Source organism: Lethenteron reissneri, chromosome 27 (assembly GCF_015708825.2).
Source record: "Lethenteron reissneri isolate LAM-NWPU_2019-01 chromosome 27, ASM1570882v1, whole genome shotgun sequence".
Classification (NCBI taxonomy): domain Eukaryota; kingdom Metazoa; phylum Chordata; class Hyperoartia; order Petromyzontiformes; family Petromyzontidae; genus Lethenteron; species Lethenteron reissneri.
In genome coordinates this window covers 8,136,302-8,157,975 of record NC_083805.1, presented here as the reverse complement: position 1 = coordinate 8,157,975, position 21,674 = coordinate 8,136,302, and the positions used below count along the sequence as shown (strand labels likewise).

Sequence of the window (21,674 nt, the reverse complement as noted above, 5' to 3'; positions counted from 1 at the left end):
ATAAAAAATACAAATTGTCTTTTTTTGTCTAGTTTACCATACACATTTTCACAGCCACATAATAAGAGTAAAATAATGTTGCCACCTCCAGCAAACATCACAGGGGGTGTGTGTGGGGGGGGAACACCGATGTTTCCAAAATCCCCCTGTGCAAGTATTTTTGCATCGAGAAAAAAATAACTTCTGAAATACAGGGATCATTTACACCTCTTGAACTAAGCACACACCAACAAAAATCAACAACGGAGGCTCATGTTGCAGTGTGCAGCAAGCAGTCTTTTGCGCTTAATCACCTGTACAGCTGGATACAACTAAAACACACGCGAACTGGGAGCTAAATAAAATACACATGTACAGTCTGCATAAAAGATAAAACAATGTAAACAATTGACCAGAAAAACACGTGAAGTAGAATGATTGTGTCCACCCATCTCACTGTGTGGAGTTTACCTTCATAATTGTGGGGGTTTTTTTCTGGTACGGGGGGCAAACAACAACAACAACAACCACTGGGTTCATCATGGTAAAAAAACATAATTGACGCTCAAGATCGCGTCCGCGCTTCAGTGACAACCTATCACAGTAAGCCACAAAACCTTCAGAAATATTCCAACTTGGGGGGGGGCGGTGGGCATCCTTGTTAGAAACTTGGAGTGATTATAATTATACAACAAAAACCTTTACAAGAGACTACATTTTTGGTAGCAATCGCTGAATGGTGTGTGTATATATAAAAAAATAACTGCTACAATAGTAAATTACAATTTGCGTGCAAGTACTTTTGGGACTTACGCACCGAATGGCAATTTTTAAGGTGATAGGTGCTCATGTGTGGGTTAAATGACAACAAGAAAAGCACCTCCACATGGCCTTCCTCACTCCTCTGGTCACCGAGTATACCGATAAGAATAATTATGCATAATTATCAATAATTATAGCAATGAGAATAATTATCATATAAACTAGAAATGGTATAGCACCCCAACAGCGACATCACCTTCATTGTTTTAGGCTGGGTTCAAACTGACTGTGCAAAACAAAACAAAAAACAAATCAACAAATGATCCACTGAGATTTTTATATCACATCCACACTAATGGCCAGGAGAACTCACCCAATGTGTGCAAAAGGCAAACGTTCCCTTGACATATATACACACACGTACACCCATATACACAGAATTTTATATAAAATGCACATTTACTTATAAATGTTTCAGCAGATAAATCAGCCAGTGCCACAACGCAAAAATACGTTGCAAGTCCACAGGAAAATTTCCACAGGATTTCACCAAATCACCATTAAAATTCACACCGCCAATAAGCTCTCAATAAATTACAAAGTAACACACTCCCTGAATCAGAATTATATATTTAAAACAGTTTGTTTCCCTCTTCAAACTGAACTCTTGTGGTACACACACTAGGGAATGAGCAACAGTACCACACATATCCCAATAATGTTGCAAGTGCAGCTTTTCAAGGTTAGGTCTTCCAGTCTTGGCTCACATATGCAAGCTGGTTGCATACAGACACTAAGCTGATACTGATATGAAGCCAAAATCTCTTGTTTATCACCAAGCATGTGTGTACACATAAATTAGCTCTAGATTCATATTCAAGCATCAGGGCAGCCTTGCCAACATGGAAGATGGCTTCGTGAGTATTTGATCGAGTGGACTTAATATCTTCAAGTTCCCTGGATGCTGTCCGCGGTTGGCATCATACAGTGTTGTAGAGAGGGTTAGTGGTGCGCTTCTTTTCACTTGTCTTTTTCAAGCGTCGCAACGGATGGGTCCTGCCATGCTGCTGTCTTTGCACGGAGGACCCCGCGTCTTGGGTTTCCGCAGTCACAATGCTCTGTGAACCATGTGCATCAACTCCCGCCGAAGATTCAACCCTTTGAGTTTGCAACACAGGCAACTGTGACCGATTATCGTCATCGTGCGCCAGAATGTCAATTGGTTTGGTTGAGCAAATAATCACACTCGAACGTTCTCCCTGCGATGGTTCTCTTTGCCCAGACCTCTCTGTTGAAAGGACACGCTTCAGTTCCATTGGCTCCACGGGATCCAAGCTGGCCTCGTCATTCATGTCTTCCTGGCAGAGTCCGAAAGAACCCAGCTTTGCCAGAGAGTGTGAACGTTTCATCCGAGAAGGGGTGGTCAAGCCAGCTTGACGGTTTTTCGACTCAATCTCTTTGGCTTGCTGCCGGACACGGCCACTGGACAGTGCATCATTAACACCAATCTGCAGGCTATCTATGCTGCTGCCAACGTACGGAGTGGGAGAGAAGAGCTGGAGATTTGGCCGAGGTGCGCTACTGGATTTCTTATCGTGCACTAAAGTTTCGCTGGTGCCAAGTGGCTTCACGGAAATTCCGTGTTTATTTTCAACGTCCGTTTCGGTTACATTCCTGCACTCCACCGCTTTTTCCGATTCAATTTTGCTGTCAATTTCAGTGTCCGTGTCCGTGCTGGTGTTTGTGACGCCGTGGACTATAAAAGCCGTTGGATGCTCACACGTCGGTGCATCCCTGACCGCGACGGACAAGGAGAGTAAGCAAAATGGGGTCGATCTGGGTGGAATTTCGATGTCTCTCCCTGTTCTCATGTCGGCATTATGCTCGGCGAGATCTTCATCCGAGTTAGTGACGTGCTCCTCACCCTGCCTCGCAAAGCCCGTGGAAGCTGCCTCATCACCAACCAGTGCCACTTTGACGGAACTCAACGGCGATGACAGCTTTTCATTGAGCTCTTTCGTGTGCTTTTTCACTAGGCCCTTTTCTTCAAGAAACACCAGTGACTCTTGATGGTAAAGCTTGGATGGCCTCCGTGATGGAAGTAATAAACTGGTACTCCCATCTGGGTTCTCTTCAAACACAACTTCCATACTGGCCCTATTGTCTGACTCACTGTCAACAGTGCCTGGCTCACTGGAGCCTTTGCCATGTTTCATGGCAGGGTTGAAGACTGCAGGAGTATACTCAATGATTTCTATTGTCCTCTGAGGGGGTTGTGCGTCTGCCCTCTCCGCAGCAGGTGGCGCCACATCACTCGCATCATCGCAGTGCGAGTCGACCACAATGTCTTCTGGAATGATTACCTCGCAATGTTCCACATTGGACACAAGAGGGCTCACTTCGCTCAGCTTGGCATAAACAGGCTCGTGACTTTTGAAGGGCTCCGCTTCTTTAAGTTTAGATGGGCAAACCTCTTGTGCTCTTTGTAGCATTACCACAGCAACATCTTCAGTCTTAGTGGCATCCGGCTCCTGATCGGGGCTTTGTATATCATCTTTATGTTGCTCATCTTCTCTCCAATCTTGCTTTCTTTGCACACTCCTCTGAGTCGCTGCGGCTTTAACCTCCACCTCACCACTTTGCTCTTCCCCCTTTCTGCTTTTCCACACCAAGTCGCGGCCAATCTTTCCGTCGTTTTGGGAATTCTTGCGACTGAGCGATGTTCCCACAATCGGGCTGCTGGCCATGGGCTCGTGCTCCTTAAACCGCTCCTCCAGCTCCTTGGTGGCACGGCGCACAGTCCCGTGCATCATGGTGCGGTCGGTGTGCAGGCTCGACGACCTTCTCAGGTTCACCAAGGCGTTGGAGGATTTGTCTCGGTCCCGTTCAGTGTGAGGCGCGTCCGACCTGGACTGAGTCGACCTCCCTTCGGTGATTTGAGAAATGTCACTCGCTCCTGTCGAGCATTGAGCAAATTCGAAGGACGTCGTGGAATCGTGACCTAATGACCCTTTACGACAATGACCTGGAGATGGCACGGTGATGGGTCGCACCATTTCAGTAAGATTGGGAACTGCACCTTTGGATACAGCGCTGTCCTCCCTAGTGCAACTGGCTACCAGCATCGGGGAAGAGACTGCTACTTCAGCAGAACTGCCTTGACTCCATCCTGCTGATGAGGACTCCATTCCAGTCACAATTTCTTTTACGGAAACTGGAGGAACTTCAGTCTGATTCAGTATCTTCACGAGTTCCTGAGCAACAATAAGCAAAGCAAAATATCGGTTATTCTTTTGAAACATTATTCAAAGAACACAAACCTATGAGAACCGAAAGCAAATAAATAACATAAAATAAATGGACATTTTTTTTTAATAGTTTCTAACATATAAATAACACTCAAGCATCAATTGTGATTCAAAGCTATGAGCAAGTACATTTAATCAATGCCTAAACATGTATCTAGTAGCTAAATTACCATTAACAAAACCAAAGCCAAACAATGTTACGGTATTGTCTCACCTTGAGGTCACTGTTGTTGTTATTATTGTTGTTGTTATTGTTGTTGTTGCTGTTACTGCTGCTGGTATTGGGAGTGGCATCATCCTGGGTGTTGTTCACGTCCACCTCTTGACTATTGCGCTTGTCGGTGGACGCGCTCGTTGATTCCGAGACGCTAAGCCGAGTTCCGGTGGAACGTATGGCAGGGCCCGGCTCCTCGCTTCGGGACATCAGTCTCTCCCGGCCTTTATTCTCCTGGGAGAGCTCTACATTCATGACAAGCAAAAAAAAAAGACCAGAGCAGCACAGTTTTCAACTTCAGCCTTACACCATAGTGGCCAATGTGTGTATTATAGCAGTATCCAATATCCAGGCTGGTGAAGTATAGAGCAAGTAACACCTAAACTTAAACTATTTTTTTAATTCCACCAGCTAAGGCCCACTGAGCGATATAGCTGTGTATTAGAAGCAGCATGGCCACAAATGATAGCTCAAAAAAAGCGGCTTATCATGTGGAAATGTATAGCAGTCTACTATGCTAAACACTTGTTTCTAAATGTGGAGGGAAAAACCGGAGGACCTGGAGAAAAATCCACACGACCACGGGCAGCACATGCAAACTCCAAATATACAGGCGTGAGGGTCGGGTTCAAAACCACGATCTCTTGCATACCAGGCAAGGTAGTTAACATCTCGCCACCGCGGCGCCCCTGCATTGTGGGTATAAAGCAAGGGGCATGGCCATATAAATATAGTTCTATCATGATATGTTGGTAGAAGCAATTGTCAATCCATTGCTGGATAAGGGCCTCCCAACTCCTTGCGGGTCAAATGGGATTTTAGGCCATATTTGACGATGCTGGTCATCGCAGGTGAGGAGTGAAGAACTATAATATGGATTGTTTGCACTGCTCTCTACTGCCCACAATGCCATACATTTTGCACATGGTGGTCACCCATCAAAGCAATATCCACCAGGCTGCATTCCGCTTAGCTTCTGAGATGATAAGGCCTTTCGTATTTCTGTCGATTTTGTGATCGCCTCTATTACAATAACGGCCACTATAAGGTCTGTTGTATTAATTAAAATTGCACGCTGTGAACAATTGTCAAGTATTCAATGTAATGACATAAATGTGGCATATTACTGCTTAAACTTCATGTATCGTTAACGCTCACAATTTAAAAATGATCATAAATGAACGCAGTTAAAAAAAAAGTTACCTTTGAATTTCTCCATGGCGCTGAAGAAGTCGATCTTGTCCTCGGTGCTCGTCGTTAAGCACGTCTGCGGAGGCGACTCTGACAAGGGGGCCGCCGCATGTCCAGCGGCGGACGTTGACGCCGCGGGGGGGCCAGGCTGCTTCTGCGCGGCGGAGGACACCACCTCCTCGGCGCCTCTCACACTGCCTCTCTGAGGCACCGCCGCCGCCGCCGCCACCACCACCAAGCCTTCTTGATGGCTGGTCGATGTCACCTCTGCGTTCACAGTCGTGGCGTGATCCCCCGTTTCATTTGTGAACTCTGTTGGGCCGCCACCAATGGGCGGGGGCGACGGTTCGGGCTGGGGATGCTGGTGGCCGGCGACGGCATCCTCTTGCTCCTCGTCGGGGCTCTTAGGCCACACTGCAAGGCCGCTCCCCGTGGGCCACGCCATGGCGGTGGCTGCTGCACAGCTGGAGGTGCTCGACAGGCAGAACAATTGGGGATCGTCCAGGCACGTGCGGTTGTTGCCTGGACACGCAAAAAACCAAACGTGACAACCAAATTGTAATACACATGTTCAGTTCTCGATTTGAAGCTTTCGTGACTGCAAGGATTCATATTCTTAGGTTTTTTCGGTAAAGTCACGTAGGTAAAAAGTAAAATTAATAAAAGTAAAATAAAATAAAAATCACGACGTTTCGGAGGCAACACAAGCTTCCGTCTTCAGGTGGAACCGTCACAGCACGATAGCTGTACCGAAAAAAATCTAAGAATACACATGTTCAGTGTATGTCAGCATTTGACAATGTGTGTTTGTAGGCATGTATGTGTGTGTTGTTCTACAGCGCAAAAACGCAATTCAATGTGTTGCTATATATGCAAAGTAAGAAAGTGGACACTGATACGCGACATTATATTAATTTTCACAATCCCTTTGCGATTTCACAATTAGTATCAAAAATAGGCCAGCATTAGTTGAGTTGTACTACTTTTTAAATGAGGCACCTTAAATCTTGTTTAATAGCCACACATTGAGCCTGCTTTGTGTTTAGTTTGTTGTCCGTTCCCCCCCCCCCCCGCACCTCCGATTAGCACGGTTGGCTACGTACGGTGCGAAAGAAGTTCAAAGCACATACAAACATTGCACATCTCCTTATGCCAACACTATAAAACGATGGGGGGGGGGGAAAAATCCCCTACGTAAAAGCCGAGTTGCTGACAATGCAACGGTAAAAACCCTCACCATCTCCTCCTCGGGTGATGCCAGTCATTCCCGTGTCCCCCAGCTCGAACGGGTAGAACGTGCTCTCCTTTGTGAACGAGCGCGAGCGTGTGGTTTGAACCTCGTGCGATGGGGACAGCTCCTCTGGGCCACGGTGTCCGAGAGCGCCCGTTCCCCCAGCCTGCAAAGCGATGGCGATGTTCGATCGCATTAACAAATTGGTTGTGACAAGTACGCAAGTAATAACGCACACAAACGCAGCATTGCAATAAAACTTTTTCAAGCGAAGCCGCGTAAAAAAGTAATTTGCTGCCACTGTAAATTTAAGGGTAATTCGCTATAATTTATTCCCCCAAAAAGTGATAAATGCTAGGGCATATAAATAAACTTCCATTCTTATGTTCATGATACTCGCATTGAATTGTGCGTGAGAATCGATCGCTTTCGATCCGTGTACATTGCATTAAAAAAACTGTGCATAAAACTTATCGCGTGTACAGAAAATAACATGGATTCATTTGAAATGAGACAATCAACAATATAAACTACCTTGAAATGCAGAATGAGTAATTTAACGTGTTATAAAATTGAAATGAGTTAATATTAAAAGCTAATAAAATATTAACAGAAAAATATATTGTTAAAAACCCACACAGTAAAAAAAACAGCACTTGCTTGGTGATACTAAAGCAAAATGACACGGGTTGTAATCGGACAAATTGCCCCTCGTAAAACGTGTCTGTGTAGGTGAGGTCTGCGGACCATGGGAGGAGAGCCGTGGTCTGCGTACCATGTGGTGCTTGGATCCTTGCAAGCCGCCAGCAGGCTTGATGAGACGCTCGCTCAAGTTGCTATCAGAGTGCGAGCGCCATAGCTTATTGTGTCTTTGTTTACTGCAAAGTAAAAACAACATAAAAACAACTCAACATCCCATCCGCACATCATCTCTTCGGAGCTTATAATCGCACGCTCAATTAATGTATGTATGATGAACTTCTTTCGCACTGTACATAGTCAACTGTGATCATTGGAGGTGCGGGGGAAGGACAACAAACTGAACACAAAAAGCAGTTCTAAAGAAATTAGTTTTAAATTTTGATTTAAAAGTGCATAGCTCCAGTGGATTCCTAATATCAGAAGAGCATTGTTAAATGGTTAGCCAAAAGCTGCTGCGATGATGACCAGAGTTTGCAGGATGGTTACCGAATGCGTATAAATGCAGCCTTTAGATTTTTTACAAGACATTTTTCCTTTAAATGTACCTAGTTTGTTTTATGGCATTGTAAAAATGTTTTTCTAGATTCTGACTGTTTAATGAGAATGTATTTCCCTGAAAACATGGCTGTCCCCAGATTTTGCTGAACACGTACAAATGTCACTCAACAACCGCGTGACTGCATTTCATATGAAAGCACAAAGCTCATATGACCGCGAATATAGTAAAGAATCCTAATGCTCTAACAAAGCAATAAAAAAGACGATGGCAACTCAGTCCACTGAGACATCATTAATTGTTTTAAAGGCTTTCCCACCCTATCAGACAAGCGTATGCGCACAAACGCACGCACAGACGCCTACGCATGGCGCAAGAACTCGCACCCAGACGCTCGTGTTCTAACACACAAGTGCTAATCTTGCTGGTATGCAGCATGACTTCTCCTTTCTAAACACGAAGGTACCCCCCCCCCCCCCACCACCACCATTGGCAGTCTTTCCCAAAAGATACACAGATCTCGGTAATGGTATTGCTTCGCTGTCTGAAATAATCCATCAACATCGCTGGAGAAGTTACGTAATGTGGAGTGTACGTGGATAGACAGGCCGATTGGCACATTTCCTAAGTGTAGCTATAAGTAGTCTCACGGTTGCCTTAAAATTTGTATTTAATCAAGTGTTGGACGGGTAAAATAAATCGCAGGCGCAACAACAAATTATTGCTCGTGGCGTTTCGAGGAACGTGTTCCAATTAAAACAGCATTTTAACGACAATAATAAACAAGCCAGCAGGCCACACGCAGATTCTCAGCTGTCAGCGTGTTACTTAATACCAACGGAACAAAAACACTAACCTAAACACACTCAGTTGAACAAAGATGAAACCAGAGTTACATCTCTTTATCTGGTCTGTTCGAACTTGTTGCTTCATTAATTCACAGCTTTTTGTCAAGCCCACTGCTCGCTGAAGGCCTCCCCATTTGCACGGGGGTTGTTTTGACCATACTTCACCGCATTGATGAAGAGGTGTGGGGGTGGCCAGCACCAGTTCTGATGTCACTCACCGCTGAACGTTAGCCGTGGCCAGAAATCAGTTAAGGTTACCAGGTTCAGTGCAGTGCGTTAACCACTGCACAAACACTCCCCCGCGCTATTCTAAGGGATTAAATGTATTTTAATTATCTAACCACAGAAATGTAAGTTAATTCATTATTTAAGAAGGAATTTAAAAATGTATAATTAAGTCCTGTCAAACACTATATCTCTGAGAAAATCGAGGAGGTAATGTTATACCCAGTATGGCAAGTGTAAACATCATCATATGACACCAATGTAAAAAGAGAATATGTCCCCAAGACTAATGTGCAAGACAACCGTTCTGGAATAAAAAGTTCAAATTAAGACTGCACAACAGTCTAGTAATATTATTTGTACTTAAAATATATAAAAACAAAACAAGGAAAAGCTGTATACCAGAATCCATTTACAGTATACATGTTTAGATCATAATGGGCAACGATCCATTACGATCGCAAATCATGTCCACAGTATAATGACATGGCAATGGGCAAGAGATGCTTTTAGCACGAATGTGTATTTTAAATGACTGTTTACATAACTGCCATTTCGATTTAAAGCTATCGTGACTGCAGGGATTCATATTCTTGGTTCTTTCGGTAAAGTCACGTGGAAGGGAATAAAAAAAACTTATTTTTTATTTCGATTTAAAGCTTTCGTGACTGCAGGGATTCATCTTCTTGGTTCTTTCGGTAAAGTCACGTAGAAGGAAAATAATAAAATAATAAAAAATAATACAAATAAACATAATAAAATACAATTATCAGAGAATTCTCAGAGAATTGTATTTTATTATGTTTTCTTTTTATTATTTTATTATTTCCCTTCTACGTGACTTTACCGAAAGAACCAAGAATATATCTGCCATTCATTATCCACTGCTGGATGAAGACCTCCCTACATCGTACGTGAGATAATCCTCAATGCTCCATCTCCTCGACAGTTGTCCTCTCGGGCAGTTCCCTCCACTGGCTGCCGTTCTCCGTCACCATTCCTGCCCATTGGCCATGAAAGCCTTTGAGGTGTGCGCTCCTTCCAACACCCAATTACTTTTCTCAACAGTCATTATGACGTTTCTGATTTGCGTTTGTTCTTTGATCCACATTATTGCCCCGTCTCTCACGCAATTCCCAGCATCCTTCTCTCCGTGCTCCTTTGTGTAACTTTTCAGATTTTTGTTCCATTTCGTTTATGATACGTGTCATAGCTAGTAGTATTCAATACTGACAAATTGTTCTTCCTAAAAAAGTCCAGTATGCTCCCTTTTCATGACCATATAAAATCCTTCAAAAGTACTTCAACCTGCCCTCATTCGACTCTTTCGTTCATCACTATTATCCCGGTTCACCTTCACACATTAATGCAGATAAACGCACTCCGTTGGAGCTTCAAGTTGCGTGCACCCTTCTGTTACGAAAATGTATTTTGCTTGTATTTATCTTGACTGCCACTTTGCATACTTATTTGTTAAGTTATTAAAAAATGCCTGTAATTTTGTACTATTTGGTTGTTATAATGACTATGTCAGAGAATCCGAAATGATAAAACACTTTCACCATTTGATTCAAAGTTGGTAGCCTCATTTGTATGCTTTCAATTCTCCAATAGAGTTTTTGGAAAAAAGCTTCGAGACTCTCTTAGAATAGCCTTGGCGAGAGAGTATATCCCTGCCTGACCCCCTTCTTCTGATTATTAGTTTGTTGTTTTATATAGTACCGTCGTGGATTTATAGTTTGATAATCTATATAAATTGTTTTTAACCTTCATTTGCGAGAGCTTTGATTAATAAAAATTTTAACTTTTTGTGCGATGTTATGATTCATTAAAACATCATTTTGACAAGTCAACATCGTTGGTGTCGATGTTAATTTTTGAAACACAATGGACAAATACTAATATTTACTAAATATTTGTCCAAGTTTGAACATCACATTAAGGTCACATATGCACTGGAAAGTTCATTATTTCATAACCAATGTTCAGCCATAAGAGTAAACACTAAACCAAAATATAGACTGGCCATGCCTGACTAAAAATACACACTCACATGACTGTTTCCATGGCGTACTCTTTTTTTTGAAGCAGATAAAATGTGGGCACATGACAAGCCTTGAATACTTAACACTGAATATCATATTGTGGTTGCTGAAAACACTTGCGTGCTAATACGATCTTGGCAGGTGGAACAATCAGCAATTAACTTAATGGTTGTATCCTTTTGGTACACACCAACATCTACCTTTCAAATCTCGTGTCACAACTTGAGATACATCACAGCCACTCACGTACCATTTCTAATTCAACAACTTGGTAGCGAGTTGCTAGTAAAATGCAATATATATACTTTGATATTCTGAAATACCTATGGTCCTTTCACATTATCACACTTGAACAAAACGGGGTCTGTACTCGTAAATGCCAATTCACTTTGCATAGATCTGAATCTTAACCGCATCTTTATTACGGGATGTATGTTTAGACCGCTATGATTCGCGGCAATGGTTCTTTTCAGCACGTGAGTTTTTGCAGCCCCTGACAATCCAATCGTGGTCTTCATGGTGAGGCCACATGGAGAGGGAACATTCTATTGTTTGACTTGCATCCCACTGGGATTTTTGCACACAGTGTTGGTGTACGGTGCTTTTTTTGCAATATTTTGCTGTCTTTTCTTGGATTTTCTGTTTGCACATAGTCACTTTAAGATGTTTTCATGTTCATGTATTTGTTTTTTTGTTTGTTGCGGTTGCACCCGATTGAAGAGCCGAATGGCTCACAGGGCTACACCAAATAAATTAAACTTGAAACTTGAAACAGTGTGGGGCCCCCCCACCTGGAGGATCACACTCGCGCAGCAATGGTTTCTGCTACCCACCTGGCATCGAGGATGCCCTGGTACTCCTCCAGTTGTCGCATGAAGCTCGCGTTGGGCTTTGCAACGTTGCGCTTCTCTTTGACAAAGTTGAACGCCTTGTCCAGACTCCAGCCGTACTCCTTCATGGCATAGGCGATGACGGTGGAAGCGGAGCGGCTCACTCCCATCTTGCAGTGCACAAGGCACTTGGAGCCGCTCTTTCTGTTTGTGCGGAAAAATGTAGACACGCGCACACACACATACAGATATATATATATGACCTGACACAGCAGGAATCATGGTCATGATCGTACTAAAAGTGAGTAAAAGCAAGAGATTTCTCCCCACACACACAACATTTATGGTGTGAGCAAAGACACAGGCCAGTGCAAATGGATTATAAAAAGGATTTGATCATTTAACTGCTATCCCCCCTTGTTAAAGATCTTTTTTTTAGGGTTAATGATTACAACCCATGTAATGTGTTAAATATCTGTCCAAATAGTGTTTGTATACCAATTTATAGCAGTGAACATTTGCCAACTACATTGACATATAAACAGCAGACTAGATTTACACATACAAGATTTTTCCCTATTTGTGATGTGTACAAAGTTGGCAAAAAACAGAATCGTTCTTCACAACAACATGCATGCCAGACAACTCACTTGGCCTTTGAAATGAACTTGTATGTGTCGTTCCAGTAAGCCAAAAGGTCGGTAGCCTCTTCATCGTACACTCGGATATTGTGATACACGAAGAGACCAGGGAAGAAATTATCAATCTCCCGAGTAACATTCAGGATGTATCCCACCCTGTAACAACAAGAATGCACTCATTTTGGATTGCAATCAAGAAACCATTAAACAAACAATTTGACTACGTCAACAAACACACCAAAAATGGGCCACACACAACATTACACAACATGTAATATGTCTCATTCAATTTAGAACACAATGGAAGCATTAACATTTAGCGCTGCTAGACAATGGACAACTTAAAAAAAAAACTGAGCAGAGCTTACCCTCGACTTTGCAGCTCTTCCAAATTGGATGCATTCCACTCTGAGCCCTGCAAGAAACAGCACAAAACCAATCAATGTCTTTATGTTTCGATTTAAAGCTTTCGTGACTGCAGGGATTCATCTTCTTGGTTCTTTCGGTAAAGTCACGTAGAAGTGAAGTAATAAAATAATAAAAATAAAACATAATAAAATACAATTCTCACGACGTTTCGGCCACAACGCAATCAGCCGTCCTCAGGTGAAGACCAGGTCTGTCGGGGAGACAGCGTCTGAATGAATTCCCCTGACAGACCTGGTCTTCACCTGAGGACGGCTGCTTGCGTTGTGGCCGAAACGTCGTGAAAATTATTTTATTATGTTTTATTTTAATTATTTTATTACTTCCCTTCTACGTGACTTTACCGAAAAAACCAAGAAAATGTCTTTATGCTTCAGTGCACAAGATTCCTGGCTTCCAAATGCTACATGTGGCAACTGTTGCTTTGCCATGCAAGAACCAACACTTCTCTTTGTTTCGCGTGTAAGAATCTAAAATGTTAAACCAGCCCCCAAGTGTGCTAGCAGTGTTTGAGCCTTAGATCTTGAGCTGCACATTATAGATGCTGTTGTGTATTGTTTCATTTGACAAATGTGTAGAGTAAATGAAACTGAACATGTGCCGAGAAAAAAGTCATATTTTACAAAGATTCAAGTTTATTAATTAGTAAGGCAGTGAAACATTCTATTTGTATAAAGTTGAATAGACGAAACAAATCATTTTAAGACGATGCTATTTGTGATCATTTTGCCATTATAGTAGATATTCAATTGAACATACTTTTAAGCCCTTTGTCAATCCACTGCTGATTTAAGGGATGCCACAACATGTCCATTCTCTCAATAGCCAACTAGGAAACTTGATGAACTGGACAAATTTTACACTTATAAAACAATGTTGACACTGCAGTAACACAGTGGTTATTGCAATCTGCACTTTGAACCCGATTACCTGAGTTTGATTCCCGGCCATGGCTAACACAATCTGCACTAACCAGCATGGGGAAGTGTGGATATTAATTTTTGTATTTCTTAAACACTGAGATGCATTTTAACATCACAAGCAAATCATCAGGTATGGGTTTATAACTGCCATTATGACTGACATGCACTTAATGAGCGAGAGAGAAATCGTTTTACATAAAGCCGACTCACACGTCAGGACACAAAGCATACCAGATAGACGTGGTCAAAGATTTCCGATGCACCGTCCATTTGTCCCAGAATCACAATCATCTCATTGTCAATGAATTCACGGTATTCTTTCAGGTTGCAATTCATCAGCATCTCCAACTCTGTGCGGATCTGGAATATTAAATTGAAAGGAAAAAAATATGAAAATATGGTAACTTTTAACGTTAAAAAAAATGTCATCAGGCTCTACAAAATAGTGTACTGTTAATTAATTTTGAAACACAAATAAAAGACCACGTCATGTTGTGCCTTTTGTATGGCGAAGCTACTGATCACCTTTATTCCACCATTAATACAGTAAACTGGCATCTCAATATCCCAATGTCAATATTTTAAAAGCTTTAACTCATTGTAAGTAATGGATTCTGATTAAGTATATGCATGAGGATTTATTCAAACCAATGCAGATAAAAATCTAAAAACATACGAGAGCAAGTAGGAAACATACATACAGTATATGAACCTCATGGCGGGACCCCGGGGTCCCATAAGCCCCCGGCTCTCGCATAAATTGCGTTGCGATGTCATTTTATGTCTGCTGAAGGCGAACGATACGGCAATCTATTCCTCTCGACGAGCTCTACACGATGCGCTAATCAAAGTTTAAAAGTTTTGTTTCTTCTGCGCATTCGTCCTCGCTGCTGCGCTTGGACGACACGACGACAGAACGATCCGCGCCAGGTGGGTCGCGGCGTTTATGTGCGCCAGGGGATGGAGTCGCCAAAAATAAATTACGATTTTGACATCCGTTTATTCGGGACCCCGGGTGTCCCGCCATAAGGTTCGTATACAGTTTTAAAACTTGGAATTGAGCTCGGAAATAACTCCACTCGCCTCCTTGGATGTAATGTTCTCCAGATCTTTCTGCATCATTATTTCTCTCAGCTTTGTTCGGAGCAGCTTCTCTGTTCTTTCCCGCTCTGTGGGTCTGTGACACCATAAACATTACATTGTGGGGCTTTGCGAGTTTACATTCACTCACATATGGACACCATCAGCCTCATGGGCAACCACAAAAGTTAATCATTAACAATGCGACATATGCAAGTCTAGAAATCTGGCTAGTACTTTTACTATAGCTATTGTTTGAACGTCTTGTTAGGATTATATCAATGAGGTTCTAACTTTAAGACGAAAAGTGCAATTCTACACCGGTCAACATAGGATAAGTGCCACATAATTCCTCCCTTGCACGCAATCAAAGTACCAGTTGCTTTGAAGTACATTTCTCATGGGTGTGATAGTCATCTAAAGATTAACTGTGTGCGTACTGTCTGAACTTACTGGTCAGTGAAAAGTACAGGAGAATCGGAGCGCATGGACTGCAGATCATGCATGGCGTTCCATTCATACACGCAGCTCTGCTCAGAGTTGATTCGACTTTCATAATAACCAACCCATGTAAGGAACAGACTCCCAGGGTAATAGTTATTTATCCGTGCCATCTCACATGTCTTGTGCAAACACTGGAGTGCGGACCTAAAAGACGTACACAACACAGAACGTTATTTTATTTTAGCATCGTCGAAAATCACATCAGTGCAGTCGACTTATTGAAATAATGGACAATTCTTAGAACGCTATCATGATCACAAACCTGGCTAAAAAGTACACAAATAAAATCTATACTCGTGCAATTTATATGAATTAGACTTACTTATAAAACCAATAAATAACATACGAATAAAAAACTAACTTACCACATGGCTTGCACGGAGACGGGCTTGAATATATGTGTCCGATTCACTGTTGTTACACTGAAGCCACTGCAGAACAGAATGAGAAAACAAATATTACAAACCAACTACGTGATAACAAGCAAGCTGTAACAAGATTCCCAGTCACTCCACCGTGTTGTAAAAGGCCACAATGTGACATCACTTCCATCATGCAGCCCCCGTGAGCAGCACGACGTATAAAGTTCTGCCAACCTGGAAGCAATTATCCACCTGTATATTTCATAACACTACAGAAAACATAATGGCTACAAGTTCTGGCCATGCGCAGTGCTTTAAGTAAAACAAGTGTTCATTACCAAGCACACAATTATAAAATATAACTGCGCAGTTGTCAAACAAGAGGAGACATACCCATCGCCATCGAGGTGAATTTTTGTGTCGCTCCATAGCGGTAAAACCAAACCAATCGTACACGTGTTGCTGGGTGAGAGAGAGACAGAACAACAAAATCAATAAACCTGTGATTGTTTTCATTCAGAACAATATTTCAAAGCAATTGAGCCATTGCATCTCTTGTAAAGCAGCAACATCTCATGCACAACATTGATGAAGAAAATTATAGCCCCTTTTTAAGCCAAGGTGAAAACATTTATTTCAGACATACTTATCTTTAAGCCAGAAAATAAGTATTTTTAAAAGATAAATTAGGTTCTACAAGATGACACTATTGTGCCAATAGTAGGGGATAATTAAATCCGATTTAAAACTGTTTAAGCTAAATAACAAAAACATCGCATGATTTGTTTACTTGACATACAATTTTTAACAGCCAACACATTAAACTAATGTCTGTCACATTTTCCTCCCCAAGACTCTGCATCATGCCATTTATCTCCACGGGCTTAGGAAACACGTGACCCAACTTTGAACCGTTACAGGGACAGTCGGAAAGAATTCAAAACACACGCAGCAACATTGGCAAGGCTAGAGTTTTGGATGCTGGTACCTTTCGCGGCTAGGGAAATCCATGCCAAGCACAATGCTCTCCTCCGTGTCCTGTCTTCCGTTGGTATAAACCACCACCATGTAGCGCGTCCGTTGGGGATAGCCACTCTCCAGCCGCACTGCCTACAAGGATAGGGAAAGAGCAAGAACAACCTATGCAACCACAGCATGGGGAAATGTAGGGAAAGTGCTGTAACAGAAACCCACTGCAATGGACACATTAACTGACAAAGTGACAGGGTTTTCTGGAAGGGCATTAATTCAATGTTACATGACACATGTTACCCACGTAACATGGGCTTTATCTTGACATTGCTGTGGTAGACTCACCATGCTACCCAGTCTCCAGTGTGTCTTCACCAGTTAAGCATCTACGCTTGGCATCATCTGCCGACCTTGTGTGCCTTTACTTTCAAACGTGTTGAATACATGGGCGCACATTTATTCACGCCGACGCCAAAGAAAATTGTTATGATCACTTCGGCAAACGGGGCGTAACAAAACAAACTTATCTGAAAGCTACGTCTCAAGTGATGGATGTCATGTCTTCCTCTATTTTGTTTCATGAACAAAAAATAAACAAGCCAAATACCTCGCCAGTATGTGTTTTTGTTTCCTGTAACTAGCATGATTTCAAAACACAGTGCTGTACGAGTGAAATACAACCCGGGTGATGTAGCTCATCAATGCTGGTGTTGAGATTTTGTTGAAAGATGTCTCCCCTCACCACAAAGCAGAATGCATTGCATCATGCGGAGTTGTGTGCTGATAAGGGATCAACAGGCTCCGGGCGGCGTCACTAAGAATCTCTGTCTACGTGAGAATGTCAGTGTACATTGCCCAAGTGCTTAACGCACAGCAACATGTATGCTGGCGCTTATGCACCAAACCATTTTTAAGCACTCTGACCAGCACCAAGTACCGATTCATTTTCTGTAATATAATTAGCTATCAATGTCTTCCATGCTGACCGAATGTGCTATGCTTTGAACAATATCTACATTACAGATATGGCAGTATTTATTCAAATCTGTGACTGTATGAGCGGCAATATAGTAGCAATTGGAATATCTTTAACCCGGGAGCCTCCTAAATAATAGTCCGGTGAATCAGTGAGGCTTTCCTGGGTAGACCAAGCATAATAATAATAAAAGCTCCTGTACATATAAAATTACTCATCATAGTACAGGTTTCCGATATTGCAAAACATTAAATGTGTACGTTGTGCAATAAGTCAATCTGCCTTAGTAAAAAAAAGATGAATCATCGTGTAAAGGTTAACCATAATAATCTTACACTCGTGTGGATTGGTAGTGCAGTGGCATACAAACTGTGCTATGAGCCCAACAACCTAAGTTTCATTCCTGGCCAGAGCTAACATCAGTGGTGATGAGATATATGAATCGGCCTACAACCCTGCCTCCCACACACCTCAACAACCATCTGCTTTATCAGCCTGCACTGAACCAGCGAGAGGTATGGTCAAAAAACCCCCATGGCTGGCTTGTTGTGGGGCAGGCTTTCATACCGTACTAGGGACGTGTCCATGTGTGCGTCTTTACAAGGGTGGGACATGGAAATAAATTGAGCGTATTATATGTTACCTTCAAAAGCAAGGCCTACTATGGCTCACAATTAGAGGAACAGACTGCAGAACTTTTGATAATTATTGGATGTGTTTTATTCTTTAAAGTAGAAAGGTTAGACAACCTGATAATAATTGACAAAAGGTACATTTTGTCAATACAGTATTTATCATGCCTACAAGCATTAATAAACGTGAGAATACCACATTGTTATTCCCATATCCTGAGTGACTGATGTCACCTAGATGTGTGAAAAGCATTTAAATTAAAATACATCAATAATAAACAGGAATAACAATATGAGAGAAACACAAGCCAGATTTGTATGTTCACAACAGCGGTGTAGCATTTCACACTGTAGTAACTGAGATAGTACATTCAGAAGTGCATATTTTTTAAAACAGTGATACCCCGGTTTACGTGGTGGATGACGACGTATACTGAAACGACATAAACCAGAGTAATTTATAGGGTAGGAGCAGGCGACTGATACGAGAAAGGATGGATGGACACTGTCAGCAACATAAGTGTGATTTGCGGCGATGCACATCGGTAATAAAGTGTCAACGTACTAGATTTGAAGCTTTCGTGACTACAAGGATTCATATTCTTAGGTTTTTTCGGTAAAGTCACGTGGGTGAAAAATTTAAATTAATAAAAGTAAAATAAAAATAAAATAAAAATCACGATGTTTCGGAGGCAACACAAGCTTCCGTCTTCAGGTGGAACCGTCACAGCACGATAGCTATCGTTTTTTATTTTTCACCTACGTGACTTTACCGAAAAATCCTAAGAATATTTCAACGTACTGTATTTGCAAAACGACGTAAAATGGGGATACGTAAATCGGGGTATTACTGTACCGATTACATTCAGATTAAAGGCGATGTGATCTGTGTTCTTACAAGTTTGATGTTATCCTCTGCCCGAAGGATGTTGAGCATGGCCTGCAGATGTTGCTGCAGATCGCCTGAAAGAGAAAAGCGGGTTGAAAAGCCATTGGCAACAAAACGTTTCTGTCCCGTCATCTCTGCTACCGAGTAGGGCAGTGAAAACGGGACACACTTAGATGACTAACCATAGAAACAAAACGGAGTATCTACAATCCAATAATCATTTAACATGCTTCAGTTTTCAGTTTCATCGATTAGGTATAACCCTGTGAGCCATGCGGCTCTTGACTCGGGTGCAAACGCAACAAAAAACACATGAACAAGAAACATCTTAAAGTGACTACGCGCAACAGAAAAATCCAGGAAAAGACAGCAAAGTCTTCCATAAAAAACACCGCATTTCAACGCTGTGTGCAAAAATCCCAGTGGGATGCAAGTCAAACAATAACAACCATAAGACAATTTAGATTTAAGTTATCAGGCTATGTACTACAACAAACAAACATAGCTAAACCAAAACGTTTTCAAAATCACCAAAAAAAAAGCTATAAAAACAATGTAACAGTGATCATAGGAACTGTGATGCTAACACAAGCACCACGATTCGCCACTAAGTGTCGGTGACGTCACCATGGAGCTTGTGCCAGGCTAGGTGCACATAATAAAACACATATATACACACAAACACACGTTATTAAAAGCATATTTGTCATTTAAAATACAGTGCCTGACATGTGCTAAATCCGACGACTTGAACATAATCAAACGTATTGAGAAAACGAAAAACATTGTTTTAATTAAAAACACCACCCAGGAATTTTGAAACCAAATACAAATTCAATAAGATAAAACGAAAACAAACGTTCCATAGCCTTACTTGAGATTTTTCGCCTTTTGGGAGTCCATTCCTGGGCAATCCACTCATGTGACTTTGCCACCAACATGCATACCTCCCCCATACATTCGCTGTACAAGACCATTGTTTACAGTAGACTATTCCAAGCAGCAGGAAAACTTGGTAAACATCGGTCGATTGAGTATAAATCGTCACTAAGCTAAGGTTTTTTACCCCGTCATCATATCCAAAAAAATGCTGAACACATTCTTTTTATTTTAACTGCAGCGACAACCTCGCCACCAGTAGCACTCAATGCAAGTACCCCGATTTACAACGAGCAATTTCTGCGTGTGAAACAACGTAACGCTTGCCCGAGTAATTAAATAATCACAATTAACAAACTACTCTTATAAGCCACCGATTCAGAACGTGGCTGAACGTAGCATCTAATAGACCTACGAAGAGCTATAACGCAACGGGCATTTCCTTCACTGCCACCCCCGCCTTCCTGTCCATCTCTTTTATACTCGCTCGGCAACACGTGATGTCACAATTCCATGAATGGGAGGGGTTGAACGCAAATGCCGTTTCAGCCAGTAACAAAACACAAACAAACCCAAGCTTCTGACCACCACCACCCACCCAGGCAGCCAGCCCACTCCGCAAGCCACCCCCTATGACCCTCTGCGCATCACGTGAAGACACAGACGACAACTATGAAGCACTCCCCCCTGTTTTGATGAAGGCTGGTGCCAGTCACACAACAACCATCTCCCCGTAAAGCCTGCAACCGACTGTTTGGGGCAAGTGCTGTGAGCGAGCTCCTACGAAGGCCCGGCACGACACACTAAGGGGTGGTCAACACCACGCCCGGCCGCCTTTGTCTCCCCGGTAGCGATGTTTACACACCACACCGTGTACTAATTTTGAGGCCGAGTCGGCCTAGAGGAGGCCAAGGAACCGTTCAGGTAGTCGTCATTGGTGTCGACCGTGAGTGGGAATCGAACTTAGGTTCGTAGCACGTGCCCGCTAACCACTACGCCACCGCTCCCCAGTCGCACAAACTCAACCACACACACAGAGCTCTCCGCTAATAAACTACGGAGCTGATACTATATGATAGGTAAGGTGTAATAAATAAATTTTGATTTGGTCTAAAATTGCAAATACCTATGCATATCGAACAATAACGTATTGTCATAATCATTACACATACATCACTTCAGCTCGCGATAAGATAATTACCCTTGCAATGTTTACTTTGAGTGCTCTAACCTCTCCTACGCACCAGTGTACAGCGAACTGACCACATTGATTTTCAAAAAGTGAAAACTTTTTGTAACACAGAGGAATGCCACCTTGGGAATTCAGAATCAGCTCCTCAATTAAGTTGGTTAATCAACTCCTAACACCCTCATGTAAATCTGGGTAATCTTGGGGACATCACATTCTGGCTAAAAGGCCTGTCTGAGCATTCTGGCAAACACGGAGACACAATGGCCAGTGGGAATGGATTAATTAGCTGAAGGGTGGAAGAAGTAGCTCAGCAATTAGCGCACTGCACGACAAGCCCGACCACGGAAGTTCAATTCCCCTGCAATGG

The 21,674-nt window shown here is 42.3% G+C and overlaps 1 protein-coding gene across 5 annotated transcripts in view; it reads right to left on the bottom strand.

Annotated features, from left to right (window-relative positions):
• LOC133348498 (protein phosphatase Slingshot homolog 2-like) overlaps positions 1-21,674 on the bottom strand; it is a 64,566-nt gene continuing 42,892 nt past the window's right edge. For 4 of the 5 annotated variants that reach the window (XM_061561338.1, XM_061561339.1, XM_061561336.1 and 1 more), the window contains 15 exons: positions 19,246-19,310; positions 16,756-16,877; positions 16,161-16,229; positions 15,771-15,836; positions 15,355-15,549; positions 14,905-14,998; positions 14,053-14,181; positions 12,841-12,887; positions 12,482-12,628; positions 11,835-12,035; positions 7,461-7,563; positions 6,692-6,851; positions 5,467-5,976; positions 4,264-4,508; positions 1-3,995 (listed from right to left, as the gene is read on the bottom strand). In XM_061561338.1, coding sequence (XP_061417322.1) covers positions 1,722-3,995; positions 4,264-4,508; positions 5,467-5,976; positions 6,692-6,851; positions 7,461-7,563; positions 11,835-12,035; positions 12,482-12,628; positions 12,841-12,887; positions 14,053-14,181; positions 14,905-14,998; positions 15,355-15,549; positions 15,771-15,836; positions 16,161-16,229; positions 16,756-16,877; positions 19,246-19,310 — 4,427 coding nt within the window. In that variant the 3' untranslated portion in view covers positions 1-1,721. Of the gene's footprint in view, positions 3,996-4,263; positions 4,509-5,466; positions 5,977-6,691; positions 6,852-7,460; positions 7,564-11,834; positions 12,036-12,481; positions 12,629-12,840; positions 12,888-14,052; positions 14,182-14,904; positions 14,999-15,354; positions 15,550-15,770; positions 15,837-16,160; positions 16,230-16,755; positions 16,878-19,245; positions 19,311-20,110; positions 20,576-21,674 lie in introns of those variants that run through there. The other variant, XM_061561340.1, reaches the window with a different exon arrangement.